The 18,330-nt window shown below is 50.2% G+C and overlaps 1 protein-coding gene across 1 annotated transcript in view; it reads left to right on the forward strand.

Annotated features, from left to right (window-relative positions):
* The first annotated feature begins 12,573 nt into the window (after positions 1 to 12,573).
* LOC148524242 (uncharacterized) overlaps positions 12,574 to 18,330 on the forward strand; it is a 218,936-nt gene continuing 213,179 nt past the window's right edge. The window contains exon 1 of the mRNA XM_088472034.1: positions 12,574 to 12,757. Within this exon, the coding sequence (XP_088328160.1) occupies positions 12,574 to 12,757 (184 nt within the window). The remainder of the gene's footprint in view (positions 12,758 to 18,330) is intronic.

The following is an 18,330-nucleotide window of genomic DNA, read 5'->3' on the forward strand; positions in this document are numbered from 1 at the left end:
AGCTTTAAAAAGCCACTGCTTGGTAAATAAGCTCCTTAGAGCATGAAGAAAGTGCACAATTCTAGAGGATAGGGGCTCTATTTATTATCATTATTTTGACTAAATAGCCTGATAAAGGCTATTTTGTGTTGTCACACCCTTTTCACATTATGGGCCTGATTCAGAGCCGCTCGTAAGCGGCCGCTCGTTCGCTCCGAGCGATGTTTGCCCTACTGCGCATGCGTGCGGATCGTTATACGCATGCGCAAACCTGTCAGTGCGGTCAAAATTCATGTGCTCGCAAAATAGCGAATGCCTGATAATTTGAGTGACAGAATGAGGCGTATGTGGGTGGTAACGGGGGAAGGTGCTTGAAAACGGGGAGTGGAGATCAGAACGCAGGCGTGCTTAAAGGTCAAAACGGGCGTTTTATGGGTGTGCATAATTAATACAGCAGCGTCATTGACCATGTCACTGGGTTATTTTATAGCCAGAACTGCTCGCAAAATTGTGGTAGCAAAAACCAACCCCAAGAATAGCGAGCAGTTCATACGCTGGTCGATGTACTCGATTAATCTAATAAATAGCGGACATGACGTAGGATGCGAGCGGCCAGGGGGAGTATTTTTCCAAAAAACTACCGCAAATTTTGTTCGCTCGTTCAGACCTAGAGGCTTGAACAGACTGCAAAGAGCGAACGGTTCATTTGAATAGCCACCCCTCTTTTCTGAACGAGCGAGCGCAAATAGCATCCGGCTCTGAATCAGGCCCTATGTTAGTATCACCTATAGTTATTACAGGGAAATTGGAGTAGAATTCGTAAAATTCTACTCCAACCCCTAAGTATCACTTATTTTTAGTATTCAGATCGCATTTCCCATCATTGTAATGGGAAATGAGATCTGGACAAAGGCCCTCATTCAGAGCCGTACGCTCTGAGCAGAGCGCATGCTCTGAATAAGGGCCGGGCTCCATGAAAATGGAGCATCCTCCTGGACGCTCGTATAGCTGTGGGTCACCACCAACAGGCTATACGAGCGTGCATTGTGATGGCCGCGATGGTTGAGACCATCGCGACCATCGAAATTGCGAGCCGGAGCCTGCGGTTGAGGTTTTCAACCGCAAGCTCCGGAGTGATTTTGGCTCTATCAGAGCCAAAATCACTCCCACTGACATCACTAGTGATGTCAGTGGGCCGGCTTTTGACGGGAGGCGTTCCCGTGGGAACGCCCCCGTCAGGGAGGCACGCCCCCAGCACGCCCACCAAAGGGGGCATGCTGTCAATCAACATTGACAGCACGCCCCCTTTGATCGGACACAACGAGCGAAGGACTTTCCTTCGCTCGTCGCGTCTGGGGCATGCGCACGACGGAGCTCCCTCCGTCGTGCGCATGCTCAGTCCATAACATCGACCCACTTGCGAGCAGACATCCGCTCGTGAGTGGGTCTGAATCAGGCTCAAAGTTACTAAAAATATATTGTGAAAAAAATACTGGGGAAGCTCTGGGCCTGATTCAGAGCCGCTCGCAAGCGGCCACTCGTTCGTTCGCTCCGAGCGATGTTCGCACAACTGCGCAAGCATATGGGTCGTAATGCGCATGCGCCAACCAGTCATTGCGGTCAGAATTCGAGCGCTCGCAAAATAGCGAGTGCCTGCTAATTTGAGTGACAGAATGAGGCGTTTGTGGGTGGTAACGGGGGAAGGTGCTTGAAAACGGGGAGTGGTGATCAGAACGCAGGCGTGCCAAACGGTCAAAATGGGCGTTTTAAGGGTGTGTATAATTAACAAAGCAGCGTCATCGACCACGTCACTTGGTTGTTTCTTAGCCTGAACTGTTCGCATGATAGCGGTAGGAAAATCCAACCACAAGCACTGCGAGCAGTTCAGACGCCTTTCGATGTACTCGATTAATCAAATAAATAGTGGAGATGACATAGGATGCGAGCGGCCAGGGGGCGTCTTTACAAAATAGCGAGCGCATGTTTCGTTCGCTCGCTCAGACATAGAGGCGTCAACAGACCGCAAAGAGCGAGCGCTCAATTTAAATAGCCGGCCCCTTTTTCTGAACGAGCGAGCGCAAATAGTGTCCGGCCCTGAATCAGGCCCTCTGTTAAATTAACGCCATCTGGAGGTGGCGTTATCCACGGTTTCCCCCGGTTACCGGACTCCTGCTCCGTTCTAACATGCAGAGCAGAGCCTGGACTGGCCTCATTCATCATCTGTGTGGCATACTTGCCGACATTCAGCTCCCTCCTTCCTGGAGGGAGCTGAATGCCTGCATTATGTGGGGGGCGTGGCCGGGCTATGATGCCGTTTTGGGGGGGGGGGCGGGGGCGTGACCGCACGACCGCGTCATCGTGGCCCCGCCCCCTCTTCACAATGCCGGAAAAAAGGCATTGTGAAGCAGGGGGCGGAGCCACGATGACGTGATTCAGTGCAAATCGCGCCATCAGGCCCCCCGGCAGCGGGGGGTTTTGCTAGTAGTCTGGAGGGGTAGGCAGCAGCCGGGAGGCTTGCCTGCCTTTCCGGGGGGTCGGGAGTGGCACCCGATATTCGGGAGGCTCCCGACCAAATCGGGAGGGTAGGCAAGCCTGCTGTGTGGCCTAAACACACCACACGCTGATCACTGCTACACACACCACACGCTGATCTTTGCTACACACACCACACGCTGATCACTACTACACAGACCACAGGCTGATCTCTGCTACACACACCACACGCTGATCACTGCTACACACATCACACGCTGCTACACACACCACACGCTTATCACTGCTACACACACCACACGCTGATCTCTGCTACACACACCACACGCTGATCACTGCTACACACACCACACGCTGATCACTGCTACACACACCACACGCTGATCACTACTACACACACCACACGCTGATCACTGCTACACACCCCACACGCTGATCACTGCTACACACACCACACGCTGATCACTGCTACACACACCACACGCTGATCACTGCTACACACACCACACGCTGATCACTGCTACACACACACCACACGCTGATCACTGCTACACACACCACACGCTGATCACTGCTACACACACCACACGCTGATCTCTGCTACACACACCACACGCTGATCACTGCTACACACACCACACGCTGATCACTGCTACACACACCACACGCTGATCACTGCTACACACACCACACGCTGATCACTGCTACACACACACCACACGCTGATCACTGCTACACACACCACACGCTGATCACTGCTACACACACCACACGCTGATCTCTGCTACACACACCACACGCTGATCACTGCTACACACCACACGCTGATCACTGCTACACACACCACACGCTGATCACTACTACACACACCACACGCTGATCACTGCTACACACCCCACACGCTGATCACTGCTACACACACCACACGCTGATCACTGCTACACACACCACACGCTGATCACTGCTACACACACCACACGCTGATCACTGCTACACACACACCACACGCTGATCACTGCTACACACACCACACGCTGATCACTGCTACACACACCACACGCTGATCTCTGCTACACACACCACACGCTGATCACTGCTACACACACCACACGCTGATCACTGCTACACACACCACACGCTGATCACTGCTACACACACCACACGCTGATCACTGCTACACACCCCACACGCTGATCACTGCTACACACACCACACGCTGATCACTGCTACACACCCCACACGCTGATCTCTGCTACACACACCACACGCTGATCACTGCTACACACACACCACACGCTGATCACTGCTACACACACACCACACGCTGATCACTGCTACACACACCACACGCTGATCTCTGCTACACACATCACACGCTGATCTCTGCTACACACACCACACGCTGATCACTGCTACACACACCACACGCTGATCTCTGCTACACACACCACACGCTGATCTCTGCTACACACACCACACGCTGATCACTGCTACACAGACCACACGCTGATCACTGCTACACAGACCACACGCTGATCACTGCTACACAGACCACACGCTGATCACTGCTACACACACCACACGCTGATCACTGCTACACACACCACACGATGATCACTGCTACACAGACCACACGCTGATCACTGCTACACAGACCACACGCTGATCTCTGCTACACACACCACACGCTGATCACTGCTACACACACCACACGCTGATCTCTGCTACACACACCACACGCTGATCACTGCTACACACACCACACGCTGATCTCTGCTACACAGACCACACGCTGATCACTGCTACACACCCCACACGCTGATCACTGCTACACACACCACACGCTGATCACTGCTACACACACCACACGCTGATCACTGCTACACACACCACACGCTGATCTCTGCTACACACACCACACGCTGATCTCCGCTACACAGACCACACGCTGATCACTGCTACACAGACCACACGCTGATCTCTGCTACACACACCACACGCTGATCACTGCTACACACACCACACGCTGATCTCTGCTACACACACCACACGCTGATCACTGCTACACACACCACACGCTGATCTCTGCTACACAGACCACACGCTGATCACTGCTACACACCCCACACGCTGATCACTGCTACACACACCACACGCTGATCACTGCTACACACACCACACGCTGATCACTGCTACACACACCACACGCTGATCTCTGCTACACACACCACACGCTGATCACTGCTACACACACCACACGGTGATCACTACTACACACACCACACGCTGATCACTGCTACACACACCACACGCTGATCACTGCTACACAGACCACACGCTGATCACTGCTACACAGACCACACGCTGATCACTGCTACACACACCACACGCTGATCACTGCTACACACACCACACGCTGATCACTGCTACACACACCACACGCTGATCACTGCTACACAGACCACACGCTGATCACTGCTACACACACCACACGCTGATCACTGCTACACACACCACACGCTGATCTCTGCTACACACACACCACACGCTGATCTCTGCTACATACACCACACGCTGATCATTGCTACACACACCACACGCTGATCTCTGCTACACACACCACACGCTGATCACTGCTACACAGACCACACGCTGATCTCTGCTACAGTCACCACACGCTGATCCCTGCTACACACACCACACGCTGATCTCTGCTACACACACCACACGCTGATCACTGCTACACACACCACACGCTGATCACTGCTACACACACCGCACGCTGATCACTGCTACACACACCGCACGCTGATCACTGCTACACACACCACACGCTGATCACTGCTACACACACCACACGCTGATCTCTGCTACACACACCACACGCTGATCTCTGCTACACACACCACACGCTGATCTCTGCTACACACACCACACGCTGATCACTGCTACACACACCACACGCTGATCACCGGATTACCGGAGCCCCGATCACTGCAGGTAAGTGCAATAAAGTGAAGGGGGTTCGTGGGGAGAGTCGTGGGGGCAGAGCTTAGTGATGTTGGCAGGGCTTAGAGGCAGCTGGTTGGCGCATGTGCGGGCTATTGTCACGGTATTTTTTGTGAAAATACCATGATAAGTGTGCGGAGGGGATTCACAGGGACAGAGCTTTATTGCAAGCTCTGTCCCTGCCAGGGATTTTTAGTAAATCCCTGTGATATTGCCTGAATTTGCAATGTGAATTCAGTCGGTAATATCACACTACAATCTGCATTCCCAATGCGGATAGTAATAAATAGAGCCCTATGTGAGGGGATGAGCGTATTGGAATCCTCTGATCCAGCTCTTGGTAAATACAGCACATTAGTATCCCCCCCACACCCGAAAACCCTCCCGGAGATATCTTAGTTTTGATATACAGTAGGGGTGTGCACCGGCCACTTTTCGTGTTTTGTGTTTTGGTTTTGGATCTGGATCTTTCTTCGTGTTTTGGATCTGGATTGGTTTTGCCAAAACCACCCTTCCGTGTTTTGGGTTCTGGGTTTTGTGTTTTGGATCTGTATTTTTTTTTAAAAAAGCATAAAAACAGCTAAAATCACAGAATTTGTAGGTTTTTCTGCTCCTATGCTATTATTAACCTCAATAACCTTAATTTCCACTCATTTCCAGTCTATTCTGAACACCTCACACCTCACAATAGTGTTTTTATGTCCAAAACGTTGCACCGAGGTAGCTGGATGACTATGCTAAGCGACACGAGTGGGCGGCACAAACACGTGACCCATCTAGGCGTGAAACTGCAGTGGCAGACAGGATGGCAGTTTGAAAAACTAGGCCCCAAACTGTACATAATGCAAAGAAAAAAAAGAGGTGCAAGATGGAATTGTCCTTGGGCCCTCCCACCCACCCTTATGTTGTATAAACAGGACATGCACACTTTAACAAACCAATCATTTCAGCGCCAGGGTCTGCCACACAACTGTGGCTGAAATGATTGGTTCGTTTGGGCCCCCACAAAACAAGCTGGCAATTAATGTGTCCCTGCACAAACTGGCTCTATGGAGGCAAGATGTCATCCTCATCCTCCTCATCCACCGATTCCTCACCCTCTTCAGTGTGTACATCCTCATCCTCACAAAGTATTAACTCGTCCCCACTTGAATCCACCACCACAGGTCCCTCTGTACCTTCTGGAGGCTGGTCTCCCTGGAAGAGCTGATAATTCATTTTGATGAACATCATCTTCTCCACATTCTGTGGAAGCAACCTCCTACGCCTTTCGCTGACAAGGTTCCCGGCTGCACTAAACACTCTTTCGGAGTACACACTGGAGGGGGGGCAACTCAGGTAAAATAGAGCCAGTTTGTACAGGGGCCTCCAAATTGCCTCTTTTTCCTGCCAGTACAGGTATGGACTGTCTGCCATGCCTACTTGGATGCTGTCACCGATGTAATCCTCCACCATTCTGTCAATGGTGACAGTATCATATGCAGTGACAGTAGACATGTCAGAAATTGTTGCCAGGTCCTTCAGTCCGGACCAGATGTCCAAACTTGGTCCTGCCTGCCCTGCATCACCGCCAGCGGGTTGCTTAGGATACCTAAGTTTTTTCCTGGCAGCCCCAGTTGCAGGAGAAAATGAAGAAGGAGCCGTTGACGTGTCACGTTCCGCTTCAGCTGACATTGTGTTCACCAGCAGGTCTTTGCACCTCTGAAGGCTTGTGTCGGCCGGAAAGAGAGACACCACATAGGCTTTAAACCTAGGATCGAGCACGGTTGCCAAAACGTAGTGGTCTGATTTCAACAGATTGACCACCCTGGAATCCTGGCAAAGCGAATGAAGGGCTTCATCCACAAGTCCCACATGCCGAGCGGAATCGCTCCGTCTTAGCTCCTCCTTCACTTTCTCCAGCTGCTTCTGCAAAAGCCTGATGAGGGGAATGACCTGACTCAAGCTGGCAGTGTCTGAACTGACTTCACGTGTGGCAAGTTCGAAGGGCTGGAGAACCTTGCACAACACGGAAATCATTCTCCACTGCGCTTGAGTCAGGTGCATACCCCCTCCTTTGCCTATGTCATAGGTGGATGTATAGGCTTGTATGGCCTTTTGCTGCTCCTCCATCCTCTGAAGCATATAGAGGGTTGAGTTCCACCGCGTCACAACCTCTTGCTTCAGGTGATGGCGGGGCAGGTTCAAGAGTGTTTGCTGGCGCTCCAGTCTTCGGCACGTAGTCGCTGAATGGCGAAAGTGGCCAGAAATTTTTTGGGCCACCCAAAGCGTCTCCTGCACGCCCCTGTCGCTTTTCAGAAAATTCTGCACCACCAAGTTTATTGTGTGAGCAAAACATGGGACGTGCTGGAATTTGCCCAGATGTAATGCCCGCACAATATTGGTGGCGTTGTCAGATATCACAAATCCCCAGGAGAGTCTAAGTGGGGTAAGCCACTGGGCGATGATTTCCCTCAGTTTCTCTAAGAGGTTGTCGGCGGTGTGCCTCTTACTGAAACCGGTGATACACAGCGTAGCCTGCCTTGTAACGAGCTGGCATTTCTGAGATGCTGCTACTGGTGACGCTGCTGCTGTTGCTGCGTAAGGTGATACATCTACCCAGTGGGCTGTCACAGTCATATAGTCCTTAGTCTGCCCTGTTCCACTTGTCCACATGTCCGTGGTTAAGTGGACATTGTGTACAACGGCATTTTTCAGGACACTGAGGACACTTTTTCTGACGTTTCTGTACAGTCTCGGTATCGCCTGCCTAGTGAAGTGGAATCTAGACGGGATTTGGAACCGGGGACACACTACCTCCATCAATTGTCTAAATCCCACTGCACTAATGGCGGATACCGGACGCACGTCTAACACCAACATAGCAGTCAAGGCCTCAGTTATACGTTTTGCTTCAGGATGACTGCTGTCGTACTTCATCCTCCTCGCTAAGGACTGTTGGAGGGTCAATTGTTTAGTAAAAGTAGTGGTGTTCCTACTTCCTCTCTGGGATGATGAACGACTCCCAGCAGCAGCAACAGCAGCAGCGGCAGCAGTAGGCGTAGCAATGCAGGATCCTCCAGAGGAATCCCGGATAGGAGAGTCAGTCATGCCAGTGACATGGCCTGCAGGACTACTTCCGATCCTGACTAAGGAGGAAATTGACGAGGAGGGAGTTGACGGTGTGGTTTGCAGGCGCTTGGATACAACAGGACAACGGGATTTAGGTGTCCCTGGACTGCTTACGGTCTTAGCCAAAGTTTCTGAACTTGACAGTAACTTTTTATGAACGCGCTGCAGGTGCCGTATAAGGGAGGATGTTCCTAGGTGGTTGACGTCCCTACCCCTACTTATTTCACCTTTACATATGGTACATATGGCAAGACAGTTGTTGTCCGGATTTGGATAGAAATATTGCCAGACCAAAGAGGTGGAATGTTTGGTCTTCTGCCCAGGCATGACCGTGATGGGCTTTTTCATCCCATGGACAACAACTGTCTCCCCCGGAGCCTGATTTAAACAAACCACATCACCATCAGAATCCTCCTCGCCAACTTCCTCCTCAGCGCCAGCTACACCAGTATCCTCATCCTGTTGTACTTCAACAGTGACATCTTCAATTTGCATATCAGCAAGTGGACTGTGGGTGCTCCTTTCAGCACTTGCAGGGGGCGTGCAAATGGTGGAAAGAGCCACCTCTTCCCGTCCAGTGCTGGGAAGGTCAGGCATCGCAACCACCACCACACTTGGACTCTGCTTGGGGATTTGTGATATCTTCTTAGAAAGCACAGTTCTTCGCTGTGCTTTTGCCAGCTTAACTCTTTTGATTTTTTTAGTGGGAGGAGGGCTTCCATCGTCATGTGAAGCTGAACCACTAGTCATGAACATACTAGGGATCGACCTTAGCCGTTCCTTGCCACTCCGTGTCGTAAATGGCATATTGGCAAGTTTACGTTTCTCTTCAGCTGATTTAAATGTCTTTTTCAAGGTCATTTTCCTGAACTTTGCCATTTGGGATTGTATGTGCCCTCTACTATGACATTGGGCATCGGCCTTGGCAGACGACGTTGATGGCATGTTATCGTCTATGTCATGACTAGTGGCAGCAGCTTCAGCACTAGGAGGAAGTGGTTCTTGATCTTTCTCTATTTTATTTTTATCGGAGAAAGTTTGGTCCTCCATTTATGTTATATCGATTTGATATATACGTGCGGCTAAACACAGAAAATAATTTTTTTTTTGGTTAGGACTGGAGTGTACTTTGTGGGTTACAGCACCCTTTAACGGTCAAGCCAGCCGGCCCTTTACTTATGACACAGGTGCACGCTTGGCACTACTTTGTTGATGCACGTGCGGCTACTGCGCACACAATTCACAAACACAGAAAATAATTTTTTTTTGGTTTGGACTGGAGTGTACTTTCGGGGGTTACAGCACCCTTTAACGGTCAAGCCAGCCAGCCCTTTACTTATGACACAGGCGCACGCTTGGCACTACTTTGTTGATGCACGTGCGGCTACTGCGCACACAATTCACAAACACAGAAAATAATTTTTTTTTGGTTTGGACTGGAGTGTACTTTCGGGGGTTACAGCACCCTTTAACGGTCAAGCCAGCCGGCCCTTTACTTATGACACAGGCGCACGCTTGGCACTACTTTGTTGATGCACGTGCGGCTACTGCGCACACAATTCACAAACACAGAAAATAATTTTTTTTTGGTTTGGACTGGAGTGTACTTTCGGGGGTTACAGCACCCTTTAACGGTCAAGCCAGCCGGCCCTTTACTTATGACACAGGCGCACGCTTGGCACTACTTTGTTGATGCACGTGCGGCTACTGCGCACACAATTCACAAACACAGAAAATAATTTTTTTTTTGGTTTGGACTGGAGTGTACTTTGGGGGTTACAGCACCCTTTAACGGTCAAGCCAGCCGGCCCTTTACTTATGACACAGGCGCACGCTTGGCACTACTTTGTTGATGCACGTGTGGCTACTGCGCACACAATTCACAAACACAGAAAATAATTTTTTTTTGGTTTGGACTGGAGTGTACTTTCGGGGGTTACAGCACCCTTTAACGGTCAAGCCAGCCGGCCCTTTACTTATGACACAGGCGCACGCTTGGCACTACTTTGTTGATGCACGTGCGGCTACTGCGCACACAATTCACAAACACAGAAAATAATTTTTTTTTGGTTTGGACTGGAGTGTACTTTCGGGGGTTACAGCACCCTTTAACGGTCAAGCCAGCCGGCCCTTTACTTATGACACAGGCGCACGCTTGGCACTACTTTGTTGATGCACGTGCGGCTACTGCGCACACAATTCACAAACACAGAAAATATATTATTTTTTTAGCACTTGGGGGGAGCACCCCTGATGGACAGAGCACCCCCTGGACAACACTACAGCACTCCTTTAGGACTGGGACACTGCACAGGACTTTGGAGTGGACACAGCCCCTATGGAGAACTGACTGCACAACACAGTCCAGCCAGCCCCTATGGACTTTGAAGTAGTGGACACAGCCCCTATTAACAACAGCAGCACAGCACAACACAGCCAGCCCCTATGGACTTTGAAGTAGTGGACAACAGCAGCACTACACTACACTACACTACACTACACAGCCCTAACTCCCACCCTCCCTCTTCACTGTCCACAGCCGAGTGAGAAAATGGCGCCGACGCGGGTACCTTATATAGGATCCAAAACCCGCGAGACTCGGAAGGCGGGATGATGACGTTTTGCCTCGATTTCAGATCCGAGTCAGGCGGGAAAAGTCGAGCCTGACTCGGATCGGACTCGGATCGGGGGGGCTCGGGGGGGTTCGGATTTCAGAAATCCGAACCCGCTCACCCCTAATATACAGTATGTGCCTCTTGATGTTGCTTCATGAGCATTCAGAAAGTCTCCCCTGATTTTCAGACATGGAGATTTACTGAAACACCTTTCTTATCAATTATCTAGTTCAAGACAGGTGACTGCAATCATAAATGAGTAATAAGTGAGAAGTCCAGGAACAGAGCATTTTGTCCCTCCTGGAGAGGGTCATGTTGGGATGATTATATGACCCAAAGTGTACAGAGACGCCATGACGCAGCCCGGTGCTAAAAAATATCTTTGCAAATACATGCAAGAAAGATCTCTGGATGTCATCTCCAAGTGTCGGTAGAAAACTTAACACTGCACCCTTGTAAACGGAATAACGTACAGAATTTGTGTCACAATGTGAATTGGGTCTGTCCCTGGTTGGAACCTTGGGCCCGATTCAGACCCGCTCGCTAGGCTGCGTTCGCACATAGCCTGCCGATGTTTGCAATGTGCACATGCGTTTAAGACGCAACTAGTCCATGCGATCGGGAAGTGTTCGCACATAGACGCTTCGCTAGAATGAGTGACAGGATGAGCCATTTGTGGTTGGTGACGGGTTGGTCGATGGAAACGGGGGAGTGGTGGTGCGAACGCAGGCGTGTCTGTGCATCTTAACGCCGTTTCAGAGGAGTGCATAATTAAGACGCAGCGTCACCATACACGTGACGTCACATGGCTGAATTACACACAGCGGCACTCGCAGTGCTTGTGGTAGGGTCTGGTCAGCCACAAGTGCTGCGTATAGCTCCGATGTTACTCGATGTTACCGATTGTTGCATACACTTCCTGGAGATGACGTGTGTTACTAAGGGAAAGTGGGCATCTAAATACACACCGCGATCACACGCCAAGACATAGTGGGTGTGCTAATGCCTTGCCGTGCGATCGCAGGATTTGCATACTTTGGCAGCTGACGGCTGTGTGCGAACGAATCTAGCGAGCAGGTCTGAATCGAGCCCCTTGTACCAAATCCTGGGTCAAAGCCAGGATCTTGGTGTAAAAGGGATATTACTGACATTAGTTCACTACTTTGCTATACTTGGCCCCATCAACCCTTAGTATATTTTAACAAGAGAAACTTCTATATTTTTCTGTTATGAGTAGCCTAATATGGGAGTCTAATTATCAAGTCCTTCTGCTCCGATAATCACGCACAAATAGCAGTTGTTATCTCTAGATTAAAATACCTTTTATAAAGCATAGTGACTGTGCTTTTTTTATCAAGCTCTGAAAATGAGACGTTATCGATACTTGTCTCTGAGGGCTGACGCCATCTCTAGACGGAGAGAGTTCCCGAAGTGCGTGGAAGGTTCAATGCAGATCCGAAGATGCTGCCGTGTTAATGTGCCAGAGATGAGCTACATATTCGCATTTGCCCATGAAACTTTGCACCATTCAATGGAGTGGGCAATGGAATGTAGGTGCAAAAGCGAATTTGCGTTCCTCTAAAAAAATAAATTTTGTGCTGAAAGTCTGGCGCGATATAGCCCTGGCGTGCTTTCTGAAAAACGGAGGCATTACAGATCAATAAGCCCAATGATTTGTGCACACTCATAACTGTACTTTATTAACAATAGCAGATTTCCGCTGCCCAGCAACCCGTCATCTGGTACAACAACATCTTCACAGAAACTCTCACATCCTTTGAAGAAATCTTCAGAAAACCTAACAACGAGGCTTTGGGGTATCTGAGTTCCCTGCAGCGCGCTGATTGATTTCTCTTTCATTAATAAAACAGCTCCTAGTACAGATTGCTGAGTACATGGTAACAGAAACAGAAGCCTCGGGGACCATCCTCATCCTCATCGCCTATCTTTTGTAGTATGTGCACGGAGCTCACTTGTTTTTATCTCTGGAAAATTACTCGCTGGTTGCAAACAGTGAGTGTCTGTAGTCATGCCGGGTCTTATAGTATAAAAAAAAATACAATTTGCCTGAACTTTTAAATACTAGCTGGGATACCCGACATTGCCCGGGTTGAAGACTGGACCCTGAAGTACACCTGCAGCCTTTATTAGTTTACATTGTCCTCACCTATAACCCCATTCCACTGATCCTGAAAAGGACCCCGCTGTTTGCTAACATGCATGCAAATCGTGGTGTAACTACCGTGGGTGCAAGATGTGTGGCTGCTACAGTGCCCGAGCTGCCTCTGTGGCCCGCCGCTCCCCCCGCACCCAGTCACGTACACAAAGTGGGCACTGGCAGGTAGTCATGGAGAGATAGCACCGCCGGTCTTAAGGCAGTCAGAACTCATGGACCAGAAGCCAACCAGCAGTGGTGGCACCTGTTTGGCCTCTAGTCCAAGAGCTCCGAATGGCTCACGACCGGCTCCAGATTAAATTTTTGCCGGCTCTGTCTGTCCAAGTCTGCCTCAGCCTGCTGGACCACCAGCTGTGTTTAGCTGGTGGCCTGGCCCCAGTGGCACCTCTCCCTCTAGTGACACCCGATGCAGGTAGGCATAAGTACACTAAGAAATGGCCCTTCACAGTGCACCAGGAAATGTACCCTTTCCCCAAAGTGCACCAAGAAGTGCCCCCTCTCCCGAAAGTGCACCAAGAAATGCCCCCTTTCCCCAAAGTGCACCAAGAAATGCCCCCTTTCCACAAAGTGCACCAAGAAATGCCCCCTTTCCACAAAGTGCACCAATAATTGCCCCTTCCTCACAGTGCACCAAGAAATGCCCCTTTCTGCTTTGTGGGAGGTGTGTGTGACATAGCCATGCTCCCAGCACAGACTGGTCACCTCTTCCTGTGGGGGTTGATGATGTGGCGGTGCTGGATTAGAGCTGGTACTGGTAGGCAGCCTTGGGCCACCACCAAAACCATATAAGTCCCCCTAAACCACCCAGGTTGTCGGGCACTAGGCATGTGGAAACAGGCCTCAGGACTGTGGTACCTGTTGTGAATAAGGTCCATGCCCCTATTAGTGGACCTGAGCATTAGGTCCAAGCCATTGACTTATGCTCCTCTGCAGACCTGGTCATTACGCCAAGTTGATTAGGCCTGCACCACAAATAAGCCTATTAGTCTGGGGACTAGGCCTGTGCCATCATTTACCCCCGGTAGTTTGGGCTCTAGGCCTGTGGATATACAAGAAGAACGGTCATAGGTCAGCTCTTATTTCTGTGGAGGAATTGTCCATTTTCAGCTATATGGAGTTGTCCAGCTCCCACACTTTCTCTATTTGCATCCCCTTTACTGTCGTGTGTAGGGCTGACTGGCCCCCACATCCCCTGCACTCTTGCCCTTTGGAACTAGCGGCCTTGAACTTCCTTGGAATATACTCCACTAGCAAACCTAACACTTAGGGGCATATCTAACTATCGCGCAGGTCAGGACTCAATTAGCGGGGACCCCACGGTTGGGTGTCCCCGAGATCCCGCGCGCGAGTCCCCGCTGTCAGGCTTTACCTCGCACCTCATGTAGGTGCGAGGTAAAATCAGCGTGTGGCCGCCCTATTCGGCCTCGTGCGAGCATGAATAACACACTGATTCCTCAGTTCTCGCGGAATCATTGGGTTCTCGCGTGGAAGTCCTGTTTTTGGACGCGGGGAAAAAGCTATTTTATTGAATAGCTTAACCCGCGCCGCGGGACTTTCACCCCTCAATTACTCGCAGGAGAAGTCCCCCGGGTAATTGGATATGTCCCTTAGTATTGTGTCATTGTGTGCAGTTAATTGCAAGAAAGCAATATGTCTCCTGCTTCATTGTGAATTATTAGTTGCAATTTGTTGTGCTTTGTTTATTGTTAGTGGATAGATCACTTATTTAAAAGGAATTTAGTGCACCACACCTGTAGTTAGCTTTATACTGTTATTACACTAGGCCCGGTTGAATTAGGGGCTGTTGTAGACATAAGTATTAGTTGGGTTGGTACTTCATTAGGGCCAGTAAGACATAGTTGTGCGGGAGGTGTGACCTTTCTTCTCTTAGACATTGCTATTTGTGACTAGAAGTGGTGTGCTTTTTTCCTATCTCACTTCCGTTCGACCCCAGTGGACCATACACTTAATGTAAGCAGTGTCGGACTGGAGCATGAAGGGCCCTCCAGGGAATGCAGTGGTAGGGGCCAAAGATTAAGGGATGTGTTCATCCATCAAAGGTGGTGTGTCCAGTCACCACAGAGGGACTTGGCCAACCATTACAGAGGACATGCAAAGAACAGGGCCCCTTTATAAAGGAGAAGACAGGGGTGTGTCAGAACTACCCATTTTGATTGGCAGGAGGGCTAATCTTGGTGTAGTTTCCATAGAAACAATTCAAGCACCTAAGTTCATCCATGATCCTGCTCTACCACCAGAGGAGGGAGTGGGGCCTTCAGGCAGTGGGGCCCACCGGGGATTTCCTCTGTACACCTGTTGCCAGTCCGTCCCTGAATGTAAGGTTGTAGTATCACCTAGTTTTATAGGTGAGACTGGAGAGCTGAGGCCAGGTGTGCCAGAGGTGATATTCCACTGTCCCTGAAGAAGGGCTGTCTTGCTATAGATAAAGGTACACAGCTGTGAACAGAGAGAACCGGGTTCCTGAGGTGAGCGCTCTGAAGACTCTCTTCTCATGGTACCCACCCCCTTACACATGTTCCAATCTCCTGAAAAATGGCTCCTGAGATATTTGCTTGGTGAATTCTGTTGAACGCCTACACCATGTGTCCGGTGATATCTGTGACACCGATGGAGAGGTTGGTAATGTAAATCAGTGCAGGGTGTGTGGTGTGGGCACCCTTGGACCCAGGAGCTTGTGTGCACTGCACACCCAGCACCCATTATAGTCAGATATGCAGGGGGGGCAGACGTCAGATGTGCAGAGAGAGTTAGATTTGGGAAGGCAATGTCCAAACTCAGACCTCAATTGCAGTATGATAATAACGGTGTTCAGCATTTGTGGGCTACCTGCCAACTTTTTCATTTCTCCTCTCTGGGAGAAGCCCAACGGGGAGATGCAGATGACCACTCTGAGGGTGGGGCTAAGTTCTTCCCATCATTAAGCCCCATCCTCATTGCGCCAAAATGCGGGGAGTGTAAATCATTTAACAGGCAAAACTCTGGGGTTTTTTGATTTTGCTTTTTGAGTTTATTGTCACTGGCAGACTCAGTGGGAATTACCCCATAGACTGTAAGCTCCTTTGGGGCAGGGACTTCTGTGAATGATCCACATACTGTATTAGCTGTAAATATCTGTACACTATGTAGGTGCTATAAATAAATGTTGATAATAATGAGACTAACAAATAAGTCAGTTATTTGGGGCTTAGAGTTCTGATAAAACAGGGGCCAAAAACACCCCCATCGGTCCAATGGAAACATGCTGCAAAATGGAATAATATAATGTACTTACAATATAGCGGTAATCAGAAGGGGAGGTAAATAGGGGAGAACCTGAGCACTGGTAGGATGAGGGGATTGGGGGTATATTTATTATACAGGATTAGTATATATAGCCTATAACCCATCCTGTGATTTATTACTTTTACTGCTGGGTTCAGATAGGTGTCAGCCCGGAGTGAATAATATTTTGCGTGTCATATAAGGCAAGGAGCTGACGTTGCCGTGTTTATATGGCCGTGCAGAATAATGGATACGGGAAGGTGACAGGGCCAGGTAATCTCTTTCACCTACTGATTGCATGTTTCCTTATCGTGCTTCCAACATCAGTGTTTAATCGCTTCCTGCCTGGCTCTTGTCACATAACGATATGTCCTACGCCCCGTTGTGTTGTTCAGAGCCGATAAAGATTTCAGCAAGTTTATGCTAGAAATGCAGGGACAAGATATGAAATCATCTCAGGGCGTGCGGGACATGGGGTGGTGCACCCGCCTTCTCGCTGACCTCAGGGGTGAATAGTACAGCACCTAATGCGGCACCTAGTGTGCCTCCGAGATGGGCATCAAGGTGAAATCTTCGCACACGCGCACACACACCTACACGCACACCGATCAGCCGTAACATTAAAACCACAGACAGAAGTGAATCTCATTACCTGACAAGGGCTGGGATATATGAGGCAGGAAGTGACCAGCCAGTTCTTGAAGTTGATGTGTTGGAAGCAGGATAAATGGGAAGGATAGATTTAGGCTGCGGTGTGTGAGGGTTAGGGTTAGGCTGCGGGGGGAGGTTAGATTTAGGCTGCGGTGTGTGAGGGTTAGGGTTAGGCTGTGGGGGGAGGTTAGATTCAGGTTGTGGGGTGAATGGGTTAGGGTTAGGCTGCGGGGGGAGGTTAGATTTAGGCTGCGGTGTGAGGGTTAGCGTTAGGCTGCAGGGGGAGGTTAGATTTAGGCTGCGGTGTGTGAGGGTTAGGGTTAGGCTGCGAGGGGAGGTTAGATTTAGGCTGCGGTGTGTGAGGGTTAGGGTTAGGATGCAGGGGGAGGTTAAATTTAGGCTGCGGGGTGCGAGGGTTAGGGTTAGGCTGCAGGGGGAGTTTAGATTTAGGCTGCGGTGTGTGAGGGTTAGGGTTAGGCTGTGGGGTGTGAGGGTTAGGGTTAGGCTGCGGGGGGAGGTTTGATTTAGGCTGCGGTGTGTGAAGGTTAGGGTTAGGCTGCGGGGGGAGGTTAGATTTAGGCTGCGGGGTGTGAGGGTTAAGGTTAGGCTGTGGGAGGAGGTTAGATTTAGGCTGCGGTGTGTGAAGGTTAGTGTTAGGCTGCGGGGGGAGGTTAGATTTAGGTTGCGGGGTGTGAGGGTTAGGGTTAGGCTGCAGGGGGAGGTTAGATTTAGTCTGCGGTGTGTGAGGGTTAGGGTTAGGCTACGGGGGGAGGTTAGATTTAGGCTGCAGTGTGTTAGGGTTAGGCTGCGGGGGGTGGTTAGATTAAGGCTGCGGTGTGTGAAGGTTATGGTTAGGCTGCAGGGGGAGGTTAGATTTAGGCTGCAGTGTGTGAGGGTTAGGGTTAGGCTGCGGTGTGTGAGGGTTAGGTTTAGGCTGCGGTGGGAGGTTAGATTTAGGCTGCGGGGTGTGAGGGTTAGTGTTAGGCTGTGGGGGGAGGTTAGATTTAGGCTGCA

Source organism: Taudactylus pleione, unplaced genomic scaffold (genome assembly GCF_031769625.1).
Source record: "Taudactylus pleione unplaced genomic scaffold, aTauple2 ptg000118l, whole genome shotgun sequence".
Classification (NCBI taxonomy): Eukaryota; Metazoa; Chordata; class Amphibia; order Anura; family Myobatrachidae; genus Taudactylus; species Taudactylus pleione.